The 13,013-nt window shown below is 47.8% G+C and overlaps 1 protein-coding gene across 1 annotated transcript; it reads right to left on the bottom strand.

Moving 5' to 3' along the window:
* Positions 1–64: 64 nt before the first annotated feature.
* NUP85 (nucleoporin 85) lies at positions 65–11,327 on the bottom strand. Its single transcript, XM_084218249.1, has 19 exons — positions 11,122–11,327; positions 10,919–11,012; positions 10,653–10,815; positions 10,229–10,299; positions 9,846–9,889; positions 9,048–9,117; positions 8,042–8,163; positions 7,583–7,717; positions 7,146–7,268; positions 6,688–6,819; positions 6,204–6,310; positions 5,840–5,923; positions 5,594–5,659; positions 4,965–5,116; positions 4,758–4,875; positions 3,343–3,443; positions 1,650–1,801; positions 1,006–1,092; positions 65–435 (listed from the first exon to the last, which is right to left on the bottom strand). Exons 1-19 carry the CDS (start codon positions 11,152–11,154, stop codon positions 334–336), a joined length of 1,956 nt encoding a protein of 651 aa, XP_084074375.1. The 5' UTR covers positions 11,155–11,327; the 3' UTR covers positions 65–333.
* Between the last annotated feature and the right edge of the window lie 1,686 nt (positions 11,328–13,013).

The raw sequence follows: 13,013 nt of genomic DNA, 5'->3' as shown, positions 1-13,013 counted from the left end.
GTTGCCATTTCTAAAATCCTTCTGGTTTAAGAGGTGGCCTTCATTTCGGTTCTGGGTGTTAAAGGCAAAGAAAACATAAAATCCAAGGAAAAGCTGTAGTGAGGCTCACTTCACCAGGGGTGGGCTGCCAGACCAAGCTGGAACAAGCAGCCATAACATTTTGATGCAGGTCCTTCAGAAAAGGCAAAAAAAAAAAAAAAAAAATCCTGTGTAAAGTTGTTTTTGGAAGACAAGAGCAAATGACCAAGCAGTCTGCAAAACAAAACATTTATTCTTAGAAAAAGTCAGTTTATGTACAGCGAGCCCCAGAGGAAAAGGAACACCCTGCAGTCTTCAAGACCCTTCCACAGTGCCTTCTTTGACGATGACTCGTGCGAGGTTCCGGGCAAGGGCAAGTCTCAGCATTTCCACTTTGGTTGTTTCAACATCATCATCCTGCAAGGGAGCAGAGCCTGGTTTAGGGGACTGCACACAGCAATGAGCTGGGGCCACTGTCTGTCTCAGGGTTGGGAAAGTGAAGATCCAGGTCAGTGAGAGGTATTTACCTGTTACAGGGACCTCCTGAGAAGAGTAAAAGCCGCATTTCCTACTTAATAGCTCAACCCAAGACAGCACTGCCAAACCTTTTCATTCCCTGGATGCTACGGGGCTTTGCATGTGCAGCAAACAGTTCCCTGTTCTTGCCTGGAATGCTCAGAGCCAGAGCTGCTGGATGGCAACACCTCAGCTCTTCATTGCCCACATAACGTTCAATTATTTATCTCAGAAAAGCATCACAGTCCGGTGCAAGCCATCAGAACATGAGGAATAGGAACACTCCTGTGCTGGGTTCAGTCTCTTGTTGGTGCTTCATTTGACTGCCCTGAACCCACTGTGCCAGTCCCTGGGACTTGGGCTGTCCCTCTCTTATGACCTCACTAGGAATATAAATGCAGAGTTTCCCTCCTGACCCTTCCCACGGCCCTCCTCGCTTCATTATCCAATTGTCCTCAGAACTGGGACTACCTGGAATTTCTGCTTGTCTGGATTCCCTGCTGTCAGGTCTTCCAGGCATCGCATCAACTCATAAGTCTGCTCTGCTGAAAATATGACCTGTGGAGATCAAAGTATTTACTGAAAAAGATCAAATTTAGACACATCACATAGGCTGAAAAGATAGTGCAGTTGAAGAGAATGCTTTTACACTCCCACAGCTCCATTCTGACCCCTGAAATCACAGGATCCAAGGATAATTCAGGCTGGATGCGACTTTGGGAGGTCTCTAGTGCCACCTCCTGCACCAAGCAGGGTCAGCTATGAAGTCAGAGTGGCTGCTCTGGCTCTGTAATTGCTGAATTATCCTTTTCTTGATGGATCTTGAAGGAAAAACTGTGCTTAGAAGCACTGGAACAACATTCATGCCAAGTACCCAAAGGAGCTGAATGCAGCATGTGCTAAAATTACCAGAGCAGATGAATTCCACTGCTGCTGTAACAACAGGGAACCGAAGTAGAGTCAATTTATCCCCTGCTGGATCCCTGTGTGCTGGGACACTTGGAACTGCCACGGACAGCTCCTGGCAGGAAAGGAGGGTCACCACTTTGAGCTCCCTTGTCAAGAAAAAAGAAGAGGCCCCCTGGGGGGCTGTGTCGGTGTGAGCAGGACCTCACCTCCTTCTGCTCCAGCAGCGGGAGCGCGTCCGTGAGCAGCGTCATCCAGAAGGAGCAGGGGGCGATGTGAGCCGTCATCAGCGTCAGCAGCAGCCGCGCCGCCTCCGCGAATCGCTTCTCCCCGTAGAGCCGGTGGAACTCCCGGTACTTCCCTGCCACAGGGCGGCGAAAACGGCATCAGCAGCTGGGCCTTGGGACATCCCTCTGCTCCCACAAAGAACCATCCTCAACCAAAACGAGCCCAAAGCAGCCCCTCTGCTCTGGGGGTTGGGAATCTGGAGCATGAAAGGAAGGTGACAACAGAGCCTTCCTGAAAGGGCAGCCAAACCCTGCTGCTGTTCTGGGTGAGCTTCAGGGTGTGCATCAGACTGGTCAGGGGCTGCTGCTGCCTCAGGCTGAGTGTCTGCAGGGGAGGAATGCCCCAGTGGCTTAGAGAATGTCCTTTTTGAGGTCACAGAGTATCAGGAGGTCTAAAAGGCTGCACTGTCTTTCTTGGTTGTTTAAATAGAAACTGGAATGTCCTTTAATAAGGAAAGTTCTGCATTTGTTAAGAATTAGTGAGATCAATATCCAGCATGAGAGAAGTGGCTGAGGATAGAAGTGGGGCTCATTCTGTATCCACTAATCTGTCACAATACTGGAAGTTAATGATTCCCATTCAGATTCACCTTGACTAATGCTTGAGCTCAAGGCAGAGATATAGGGAAGTTGTCCAGCAAGGGTACACCAAAGGTTCTAAAAACCTTAAGGGAAAAACAGGCAGAGATATTTTCAGGATTGTTTAGAAACAGCAAAAAGGAAAAGGCTTCTCTGGGGCTGACAATTACCAGAGGATGCTGGGCATGCATAGCTGAGGTATTACCAATTTGATAAGTAATATTTAGCTTCTAGACCTAGCTTAGGATCAGCTTTAATGAAGGAAAATCAGTTCCAGTTTTGCAAGCTGGACCAAGTGGAAACAGATAAAACTCATGCTAACCCCACCGTAAGGGTGGCATCAGTTAGAGGGGAGTCAGTCCAATACTGACAGCTATTCCAAATTCCTACCAGATTCTGGTCTCTGAAATTGAGATTCCTACTCACAGCATCAGAGAAATCAATTTCCTGTTTTGGTCCATGAATCAAAGGCTAAGAGCAGCTGAAGGCAGAGGGGCAGGTTACCACAGCCTGCCTTGTGCCAGGCAGGAGAAGGAAGCTGTGGTACCTGAAGGAAATGAGCTGCAGGCCCTCACTGTCTCATGGCACAAGTGCTCAGTGAGAGGACAGGGAGGGCTCTTGTTCCAGTGAGCTTGACTGGCACACTGAACCCACACACTGGAGATACTGGAGAACTTGGTAAAATTATAATAAGGTCAACATAACTTAAACCAATGGATTACTCTTCCAATGAACCCTCTAAGGCAGCATTTGTTAGTATTTCAGAGCCTCTCAAGCTAGTGATACTGTCTGGAAAAAGAAAGAAGTTTGGAGTGTCAGGACTTGGGCCTGTCCTGCTCAGAGCAGGGGAGGAAGCTGGTGTGAAGGCAGTGATAGAGGCCACCCCTGGTACAAGCTGCATCCCAAACCACATTCACCATTTGCTTTCCCCTCATCACTAAACCAGGAGCCAGCCAGATGGAAGAAAGCATAAATCCAAGTAATTGCATTGAGTTCTCCACAGCAGACCAGTATGGACACTGCAGGCAGCTCTCACCAAGGAATGTGAGCCGGTCACTGAGCAGCATGGACGGGCCCAGATTGTCAATGAGGTCCAGGTCAGAGAAACACCCCTTTTCACAATAGTCCTTAAGGAATCTGGGGAGAAAGTGGAACACAATGAAAGCTTAGAGGGGAGGACATCATCCACATCCATTCTGCACCTCCTAATCCCTTCCCAGAAAACTTGACTGGACAGCTCAGTTCCATCCTAATCAGCCTCCCCAAGGGTTTCAGAAGTTGTCAGACATTCCCTGGAAGCGGCCAAAGAACTGGTATAATATACATTTATTAGACACTTCATTAATTCTTCTGCATTCTGTGATAGTTGAGATCTATTTTTTAAAAGGAGTAAATGAAGGAAGGCAGGTAGGAAGCTGAGGCTGGTGGATGCATAACTAACACTCTCAGATCATAACAAAAGCTCTGTTTTTCTGCTGTGTAAAAAAGTTGATAAGCAGCAGGAACAAAAACAATGCTAAAAGCTTTTCAACTGTTTTGTCACAGCCTCCATTATGCTGCTTTCTGCAGAGCTGCTTCCAGTGATTTTTTTTTCATCCTTCTGTTGAAGGAAATGTAATGATTCCCACTCCCTCAAATAACAAACAAAAAAACCCCCCAAACCTCAGATTAGCAATCTCTTGCCACTCATTTTGCCAGTGTCGAAGAGAGAGTGTTTTCTGGCCACCTACCCAGAGTGCAATTTCAAAATTATACTCTAACTATGCAGGGACTGGTCTCTGCCTATTTCCAATTAGCAAACCCACACGACATGGATTGTTGGGGATTACAAAGCATAAAGAGTTGCCAGAGTTTTTGCTGAGGCCTGAGCCAAGTGTCAGTATTGTCCTCACTTTGATAACAACCCTCCCACTCCAGAAAAGGTCAGGAATTTTGAGAGGCTCATACAAAGCCAGAGACATGATACCAATTTTTAGTAGAAAGTGTGAGATTTTTAGTAGAAATGGTGGCTTAAGTGACTCCTACTGGTTTGTTTAGAGGTGAGGTGAACTTGATTATAAAAAATCTGCTGAATAAAGCACAGGTAGGGACTGTCCTCCACCCAAATCAGCCCCCTGGGTCACTGTCCAGCCCATCAAACAGCTCTGTCGCAGCAAGTGAAGGGCAGAGGACAGAAGCTGTTAAAAGAACTGTTTATCCAAGTAAGGTCTAAGGGGCTTGGACTCTCAGATAGAGTCAATCTGTTTTGTCTCTAGATGTCAGGAGGGAAAACAAGACAGGGAAGGCACAGCTGGGGGTGCTGCAGGGGACAGCACCCAAGAGTTTGTTGCTTCCTGGTCCAGAAGAAGGTGCCTGGCCCCACCTGCAGCACTGGGAGCTTTCCTGGCCCTTGACACAGCAGCCACCTTGCTGCTGTCCCCCCCCAGGCTGGGAGCTGCTGCTCAGCCTCACCGGTCCGAGATGAGGGTGGCAAACGCCGCGTCCTTGGCTCGGATGCTCCAGGACAGGGCCGAGCCCAGGCGGTTGTTGCGCAGAGCCTTCATGGCCATGATCTTACAGATGCTGCGCACTGCGGGGAAACACGGAGAGGAGGGCAAGAATCAGTGTCAGTGGGTTCAGCTGCACCACTGATAAGCAGTGAGACTGAAAATGCACCACCTTGTTCATGCATCTGCCTCTGCTCACAGATCCTCAGCACCTTGAGGGCCTTCTGCTCCGTGCTGAGCGGGATGCGCTCGATGTGCAGCTCCAGGTACACGCGGCCGTACTCCGGGCAGTGGTCAAAGTAATCCACCCCCAGCTGCCACAGGCTGAGAGAGGGGAGAAATCACCACCATTCCAACCCTAGAAATCTTCAATGAGCACAACAGTAAAGCCCCAAGGAGAATCTGAGCCTGCATTAATAACTGTTAGCTGTGACTAACTTTGCATTCAGTCCTGAAATGGCTTTTCCTTTCTACCTCATGCCAGTTCCCTGTAACATAACTTTGGAATGCCACGTCTTTGGAATATGTGCAGCTGGTGCAGCTTCAGTGCAAGGCACTCTGCACAGTGGCAGGAGAGGCTGTGGCCAGGTCATGGGGTGTGAAGAGTTCTAACAGACAGCTTTTGTCTCCATTCAGGATGGGAAATGTGCCAATCTTGTACAAACCCTGAGGGACACCTCTGCTGAAATTCTAACAGTGGCTGCTCTAAGTTTTGCCCTTTTACTTCATGAACATGCAGTTATTTGTTTTGGCTGCCTCAGTCTAAGTCTGTCCCATAAGTAATAAAACAAAAGGTGATACCTGTGATGGGAGAAGAGTCCTGAGGCATACTCCAGCAGGAGAAATTCACGCATATTTGAACCAAAACTGGAGGGAAAGAGAGCAAATATCCAGATATTATTTGCATCTCACTGGAAAAATCTCATGACTATTTCACTATTTTGTACTGTCAATTTCTGCTGCATGTTTCCTTTTGGTTTTGGGTTTTTTTTTCCCCTCTGGGCTATCTTAATCAGCTTTATTTAAATAATGCAAATAAATACTTACTAGAGATTGTGAGATTGCAGGAGTTTGCAGTGATCCAACAGGTCAGTCAGATGAGCCACAAACCACCAGTTGCTCAGGACAATGCTGTATTTGAAGCAAAAGAAAAAACTAAGCCTAACACTGCCAGGGACTGTGTCAGGTTTTCCACAGGCATTTCTTACCAATACACAGCTCTGTTACAGTCCAAGGTCTGGCTGCAATGTCCCAGACCTAATAGAATACTTTTAATTGCTGCCAGCTTCACATATTTTTGCTAAATTCTTGGCAAGGATGATTGGGGCTCCGTACCCATACCCCCGCCCCAAATACACAGAAGCAATACTGTAGAACTAGAGAATCCCTTAAGAAACACTTAAAACTCAACCTGCATTCCTTGATCACTTGATGCATCTCAAATTCAAAGGCTGCCATTAAAATCATGTCTAGAGGCTCAGGGCTGCTCTCTCCACCCAGGAACAGGTCCATACTAGACTGTGGAATGAGATGACAAGACATAAATGCAGAAGCAAGACATTTGTTTGGATTTGTACCAGTTATTTTATAGGAAATAATAGGTCAGAGGTTGAACACATTAAGAAAATGGAATTTTCCTCATTTTAGCATAGGGGACTGGGAAAACAATTTGCAGGAACAAGACTGGCAACATTATGACACTGAGAAGTGACCCATTCAAAAATGGGTCTTCAACAATTATTTGTCAACTTTATCACTCTCCCAGTCCTTTTACAAACTCCAGACAACATCCAGGCATCTAGTTGCTGCAAGACTTTTCCCTATGTTTTTCTTTCAGTGTAGTAACCCTTTTGTGCTTGAAACAGTGGAGAATAGTAGAATATTTTATTTCCTACCTGTGCATAGAAACGCAGCTCCATCGGCTTCACCGTCGGGTGGGAATACAGGAGCCGGGTGACGAGGAAGTGATACCAAGTGGTCATGAGCTCCTTCTTCTCCAAAATGGCATCCTCATCTCCCAGCAGGATCTAATGGGACAAAAACACAGCAGGAATGCTGCACACTCAGTGATGGACACAGCTGCACTCCAGCTCTCCAGAGGTATTACTCCTGTTCTGCAAAGGTGAGGATTTATTCAAAATTACATTATGAAGATTTTTGTCACAGCTCAGTTTCCAAATCAGCCTGAGGACCTTGGACAGGGAGAGAAACCCAACTGCCCAGGCTGGCAAACCATCAACAGAGGACAGGAGACATATTAAAGTTACTTATGGCTACACTGGGCTCCTGAAATCCACAAGGATAGATTCAATACTTTAGTCCAAAGTTTCCTTTGTTCCCAGCAAAAACACACCTTGCAGATAGACTCCATGTGGGGATTGGAAGCAAAAGTTCCATCCTGTAGATACCGCTGACATTCCTCGTGCCAGTGCTGCCACTTCAGCTCCAGCTCTGTCAGTGTCTGGGTGTTGCCAAGCTGAACAGAGGGAATAAAGGAATACAGGGAATAAAGGAAACACCAAGTCAAATTACACCAGGCTTTTGGGACCAACTCACAGTCACTCCTGATAAAAAGCTAAACAAGAGGCTGCCTGTCATCTTTATGCGTTGATGTGTCACCTAACAAACTTTTATCTGAATCTTTGGGTCTTTGGGAAATTCAAGAACACAAATATTGTTACTGTAAAGGAGTAAGACTGAGATGTTCCAAAGGGGAACAAACTGTTACAGGGGACACAACCAGGTAGCTTTTCCCAACAAACTACATGAAAAAACACACTTTGTACATACACTGGGCACAGGCATCTTCTTCATCAAGTCATCCAAGATTTTGTACATGTTCATGGATGCGGGATTGGCACTGGCTTCCTTGGAGAGCAGGTGCCGTGCTTCGTCCATCCGGCCTTGGAGCACAAAGACATCCACCTGCAAAAACCCCCTGTCCATGAGCTCCACACTGGGCAAGATTATGGAGCACCCAGGAAAGGGATCAGAGGGGCATTTTAACCTGTAATTCAGGCAAGGCAAGTGGAGTTAAAATGTTTAAACTGTAGTTACTGCTAATTCAAGTAACAGTGTAAGGCTTGACCTCTATGGGTCATGAAGGATGAGGATGGAAATGAGCATGGCTTCATCCTAAAGCCTACACAGGCAGACAGCAATGAGGCGTGGTGTCCAGCGGGAAAGAGGAAGGTAAAGCACAGACATGAATTCCTGTTATTTAAGAATCTTCCAGGTGATGATACTCACCACGTTCCAGAAGAGCTTGTGTTTGGATGGACTCTCACTGCTCAGAACTTCCCGGACCATGCTGTCCACGTCACACACGTGGAGCCGCACCCAGTCCAGGAGGCGCAGCAGGAGGGGCCCAGCTGTGCAGACAGATGTCCCTCTGTCAGTTCCCAGTGTTTGTTCCCAAACTGCTCTCACACATTTTGTCACAGTTTGACATCACTAGATGAGATTTACTGACTGGATTTCTACCTGCCACCCCCAAATTACAGAGTTCCTTAAGCAAAGAGGCCCTGAGAGCACCCAGCCTCTGGCAGGTTTTCCTGGGGCAACACGGTCCAGTAGAAAACCCAAACTTGGAAAAAATAAAAAGTGAGTGATCCAGATCATAAATCTTGTCATGACAAGAGACAAACAGAATATTTCTGTTTATTTTAGCATAATTTCATTATTACTAACTGGATATGAGGAAGAAATTTGGCACTAGGTGATTAATTTAGATTACGTAATCTATAACTCGTTAATCTCTCCTGAATTCCAGGACTGTGTAAGTAGCACATTTGCTTGCATAATATTATTTCCTTCAAAAATTATTTTCTAATTTAAAATGCCAATGTAAACAGACTGACTTCAAAAATGGTAACCTAAAGGTAAAGGAGTTGTATCAGAGCTGTGTAAATGTCAACTGGCATCAACACATTTGATGTTTAAAGAGATGTTTAAGCTTATAAATAAAATAGATTGGCAACAACTTTTGATATCCCTTCTCTTCATAATCTTTCTGACAAAGAAGCAATTTAAATCAGAGTGAGGAAGAAAAGAAGGCAAACTGAATAGCTTGACATAATTCAATATAAAGAATGCAATTAACTGAGGCAGAAGTGGTATTAAAAGGCTTTTGACACTCTGCATATCTCTAAAACATTAAACTATGACACAATGAATATGATATACATTTTAAACAAATTAATATGCAAAGAACAAACCCCTATCAGTCTTTACATGAGGATAGTTCATGACTCACCTGTAGCTGCTTCCACAAACAGAATCTCACACAGGTTCCAGATCAGCTCCATTGCAGAGAGAATGGAAACCTGAAGAAAAGCAGGGCCAAGTTTCAGAGCTAGTCATTATTCCAGTTGGGTTTTTAACCACACAAAGGCATCTCTTGTCCACACCAATCAGTTCTTACAGAGAAATATCATACTGACAGTTCAGAGATAAAAATTAAAAGACACAGGCCAAAATCTCATACTTTTTTTTGGTCAGAAAACACTGACACTGTGTAATGAAATGCAGCAATAATCTCTCACCAGTGAGCAACCTAACTGGTCTTATTTTCAGCCTTTCTGCACTTTTAAGACTCAATACAAACATCAAAGGAAGGAACAACAGCCAATGAAGCAACATCACTGCAGCTGCTAGGACAAAACTGGTGTGAGCACTCTGCTCCTCCCAGAACACTCCCTGGATCTGGCAGCTCACCATGAACACCCAGAGGTTGCTATGAGGCTCAGATGCAGCTGATTGGAATCTGAGAGTTTGAGAGGTGAAACACCACACAGCAAGTCTGAAACTTTTCTTGTCAGCTTTGGGATGACAAGAAAACATCACATCTACAACAGCAAGTATGTTTACATGGCAGTGAATTGAGGTGTTGGGCATTTTTATTGTTTTAGAAGTACAGGAATTAACTATTTCTTTCCATTTATCCTTGGTCATGAACTGTGTCTCATATACAAGGCAGAGTTAAATCTGAAGCGCCTCATGCCACAGTGGCAGCCTGATGAATTCACCAGTCAGTGACAGGACTGCAGATTACCTGAGTGCTGTACTGGCCTTGCAGGGCAGTGTCCCGGGTCAAAACTGAAGGAAAAACAAGGAAAGTCAACGAGCAACATATTTACATTTGACAGCCGCTTCTGAGCTTTGTTAGCTTTCCTTATATCTGCCACATGAGATATGAAAATGCTTCAAGTCCCCAGAAAATCAGTTACAACACGGTGGGAAAAAACCAGTCCGTGACCAGATTTACAAACCAACTTGGAAATCTCCAGCATGGAAACAGAGTCTTGATAATTACTGAAACCTACACATGCTATTGTACAGCAGTTGCAGTAAGTTACCTTTACAATCCTACTTTCATAATTGCAACTGGTGCTTCCTTTTCCTGCAGTAAGAGAACAAACAAAAAAACAAACTTACCAGCTGCCTGGTGCATGTCCTCCATGCAGGCTCTTATCACTGACCGGTAGTTTTTACTCACTTGAACCAATCTGCCAAACACAAGAAGACTTTGGTTGGAGGGAGCTGTTGGAGTTTTAGTGTTATGCCCCCTATAGCCTTGCAAGTTTCTCTACAGCAGCAACTCCCAGTACCTGGGTGGATCCATCTGGAATCAGTGAGACCGTGCCACACTCTACCCGCGTAGTTATTGGAAGGATCCGAGCTTTGATTTGTAAAATCCCCCCAAAGTGATCATTCTATCTGCCCCGCTGCTGATTCCAGAGCTGGTAAAAGCAGCCTGGCCAACAGCACTTGCCTCACCGGAGGCGTTTATCAGCTCTTGGCGCTGGTCCCCAGCTGGAGAAGGGGCAGCCGCTGCCTCCCCCTCTCCCCATCCACTCACTGCGCCTTCCGAGACTTCCCCGCCAGCTCCTCCTCGCTCCGCTGCAACCCCATGAAAATCCCGTGCGACTCGTTGAAGAGTTTCCGCAGGGTGTGGATGTAAATGTCCTGGTCCCTCCGGACCACGAAGACGGGGGAAGAGCTCGGTGCTCCATCCCCGGTACCTGCAACAGAGCCCGTCAGCGCCCGGGCAGCAGCGCCCGCCCTGCCCTCACCCCAGAATGTGGACGGGCATGGAGAGCGGGACGGGCATGGAGCGGGACCCACCTGCGCGGCCGAAGAGGGTCTCGCACACCAGCACCTCCGCGGGGCCCCAGGCGAAGCAGAGCTGCCGAGCCGAAGGGTCCGCGCCCGGCACCACCTGTGGGGGGACGGCGTCCGTCAGCGGCGCCCCGGCCCCGCACCGCCCCGGCCCCGCACCGCCCGCGGCCCCGCAGCCCCCGGCCTTGCCCTGCCCGCCCATCCCGCACCACGAGCGGCGGCTCCGTGTCAGCCTCGTCCATGGCGGCGGCCGCGCTGCTCCCGCTCCCGCCCGCCGGGGCTCCGGAGGCCCCTCCGGGCTGCCCGCGCCGCCGCCTGCGCGCCCCGAGCCCCCGCCCGGCCCCGCCGCTGCTGCCCCGGCGGAGCCGCCGCCCGGGGACGGGAGGGGACACGGAGGGACCGCGGGTCTCCGCCGGCTCGGGGCAGGCACCACCGCTCGCCCCGGAAGCGCCGCCCGTTCCCGAGGCCCCGCCGGGGCGGGACTGGCCCCGCTCCGCCCCCGCCCGAGCCGCCGTCCCTGAGGGCCGGGACGGATGGGGACTGCTCCGAGCGGGGCTGTAGGGGATGGGATGGGATGGGATGGGATGGGATGGGATGGGATGGGATGGGATGGGATGGGATGGGATGGGATGGGATGGGATGGGATGGGATGGATGGATGGATGGATGGATGGATGGATGGATGGATGGATGGATGGATGGATGGATGGATGGATGGATGGATGGCAGGCACCCCATCACAATCTGCCTCATTTTCTTGTCAGGACAGATTCAGTGCTGGGTGGGAGTATTGCTGGCTCCAGGTGTGTAGTGCAGTGATGTAGCTGGTCAGTCAGCATTCACAGATTCACCGAATAGGTCAAGCTGGAAGGACCACAAACTCAGGTCCAAATTCCCTGCTCCAGCAGGCTCATCTCAGAGTGCATGGCACTGGGTTGTGTCCAGACAATTCTGGAATATCTCCAGTGAGGAAGACCCCACACCCAGTCTGATCTCTGTCCAAGTGCACAGTCACTAGCATAGTGCTGTTTTCATGCTCACTTCATTGACCGATTGTTGTGTAACAACCCATGTCTCCTATTTCTTTATGCATGTCAAACACATGCAGGCTGAGAAGCCTCTGCGATGTTGAAGATGATGCTCTCTGGAGCTCTTGGGCATTGATAAAGTTGACAAATCAAATTATGTTCTCTGACTTCAGTGAGTTGCCTGCAGGTTGGGGAAGGATTGTAATGAAGCAGGATCGAAGCAGGAAGTACTGCCACTGTGCCTCACTCACTCACTCACTCACTCAGGGTCCAGGAGGAGGTTGATATCCCCTGGACACTGGGCAGAGGTGCCTGGTGCCTTCTGAGGCTGCTGGAGGCTCATCACCTTTCTGTTAATGCTGGGAGCTGACCTACCGTGGCATTCAACTCAATAACCTGGTGTGATAAAACACTAACAGCATCCTGCTCCTCTCCTTCCATTCTGCTCTCCTTCCCACTTCTGTGTACTCCTCACTTTTTGCCTGTGCTAGCCAATAAGAAAGTTCTTCAGCAATATACTTTTTAAGACAAGTATTAGCAGCACAGCTTTGTTGGTCCTACAGCTGGAACCAGTCCCTCATAGGCTGGTGCCTTCCCAGGATGCTCACTAAAAGTTAACTTTTCAAGATAATGTAAATAATTTGCTGTCCTTGTATGACAAATGCGGCAACACTCCATGGCTAAATTGCCATTTTTTACTTATCAGCTGCTGCATCCATCATTTCCAATAAAAATAAAGCCAGCAGTTATCTCTGGGAAGAGCATGTCACGTAACCAGTCATGCTGAAAAAAGAAGTGGTGTCTGGTCAGGTCAGAAGGAATAAATTTTTGCAGGTAGAACAAATTAAACATTCTGAAAGCTGCTTGAGAAACTGAAGACTCATCAATTTTAAACCCCTCACTGTTTATCATGGGTAAGGGTCTGCGTTTTGTTATTTGAAGATGTGCCTGTATTTAAATCTCTGCTGTACAAAGTCAAATTCACCTACTGTCTTACACAATGGTGCTGCTCTGTGCTGCAGACTTCTGAGGATGTTAGTGGGCATTCCTAGATCCATAATACCATTCCATACA

Source organism: Fringilla coelebs (assembly GCF_963513975.1).
Source record: "Fringilla coelebs genome assembly, chromosome: 19".
Lineage (NCBI taxonomy): Eukaryota > Metazoa > Chordata > Aves > Passeriformes > Fringillidae > Fringilla > Fringilla coelebs.
The sequence above is the reverse complement of the archived record's forward strand: the minus strand, read 5'-3'. Positions and strand labels throughout refer to the sequence as shown.

What these genes read in the sequence shown, in the direction of transcription:
- NUP85 (XM_084218249.1), bottom strand. Translation starts at nt 11,154, where the DNA reads ATGGACGAGGCTGACACGGAGCCGCCGCTCGTG. An exon ending in GTTTGTGGAAGCAGCTACAG is followed by an intron (nt 8,164 to 9,047) that starts GTGAGTCATGAA and finishes CTGTCTGCACAG; the next exon opens with CTGGGCCCCTCCTGCTGCGC. An exon ending in CAAGTGATCAAGGAATGCAG is followed by an intron (nt 5,924 to 6,203) that starts GTTGAGTTTTAA and finishes CTTCAAATACAG; the next exon opens with CATTGTCCTGAGCAACTGGT.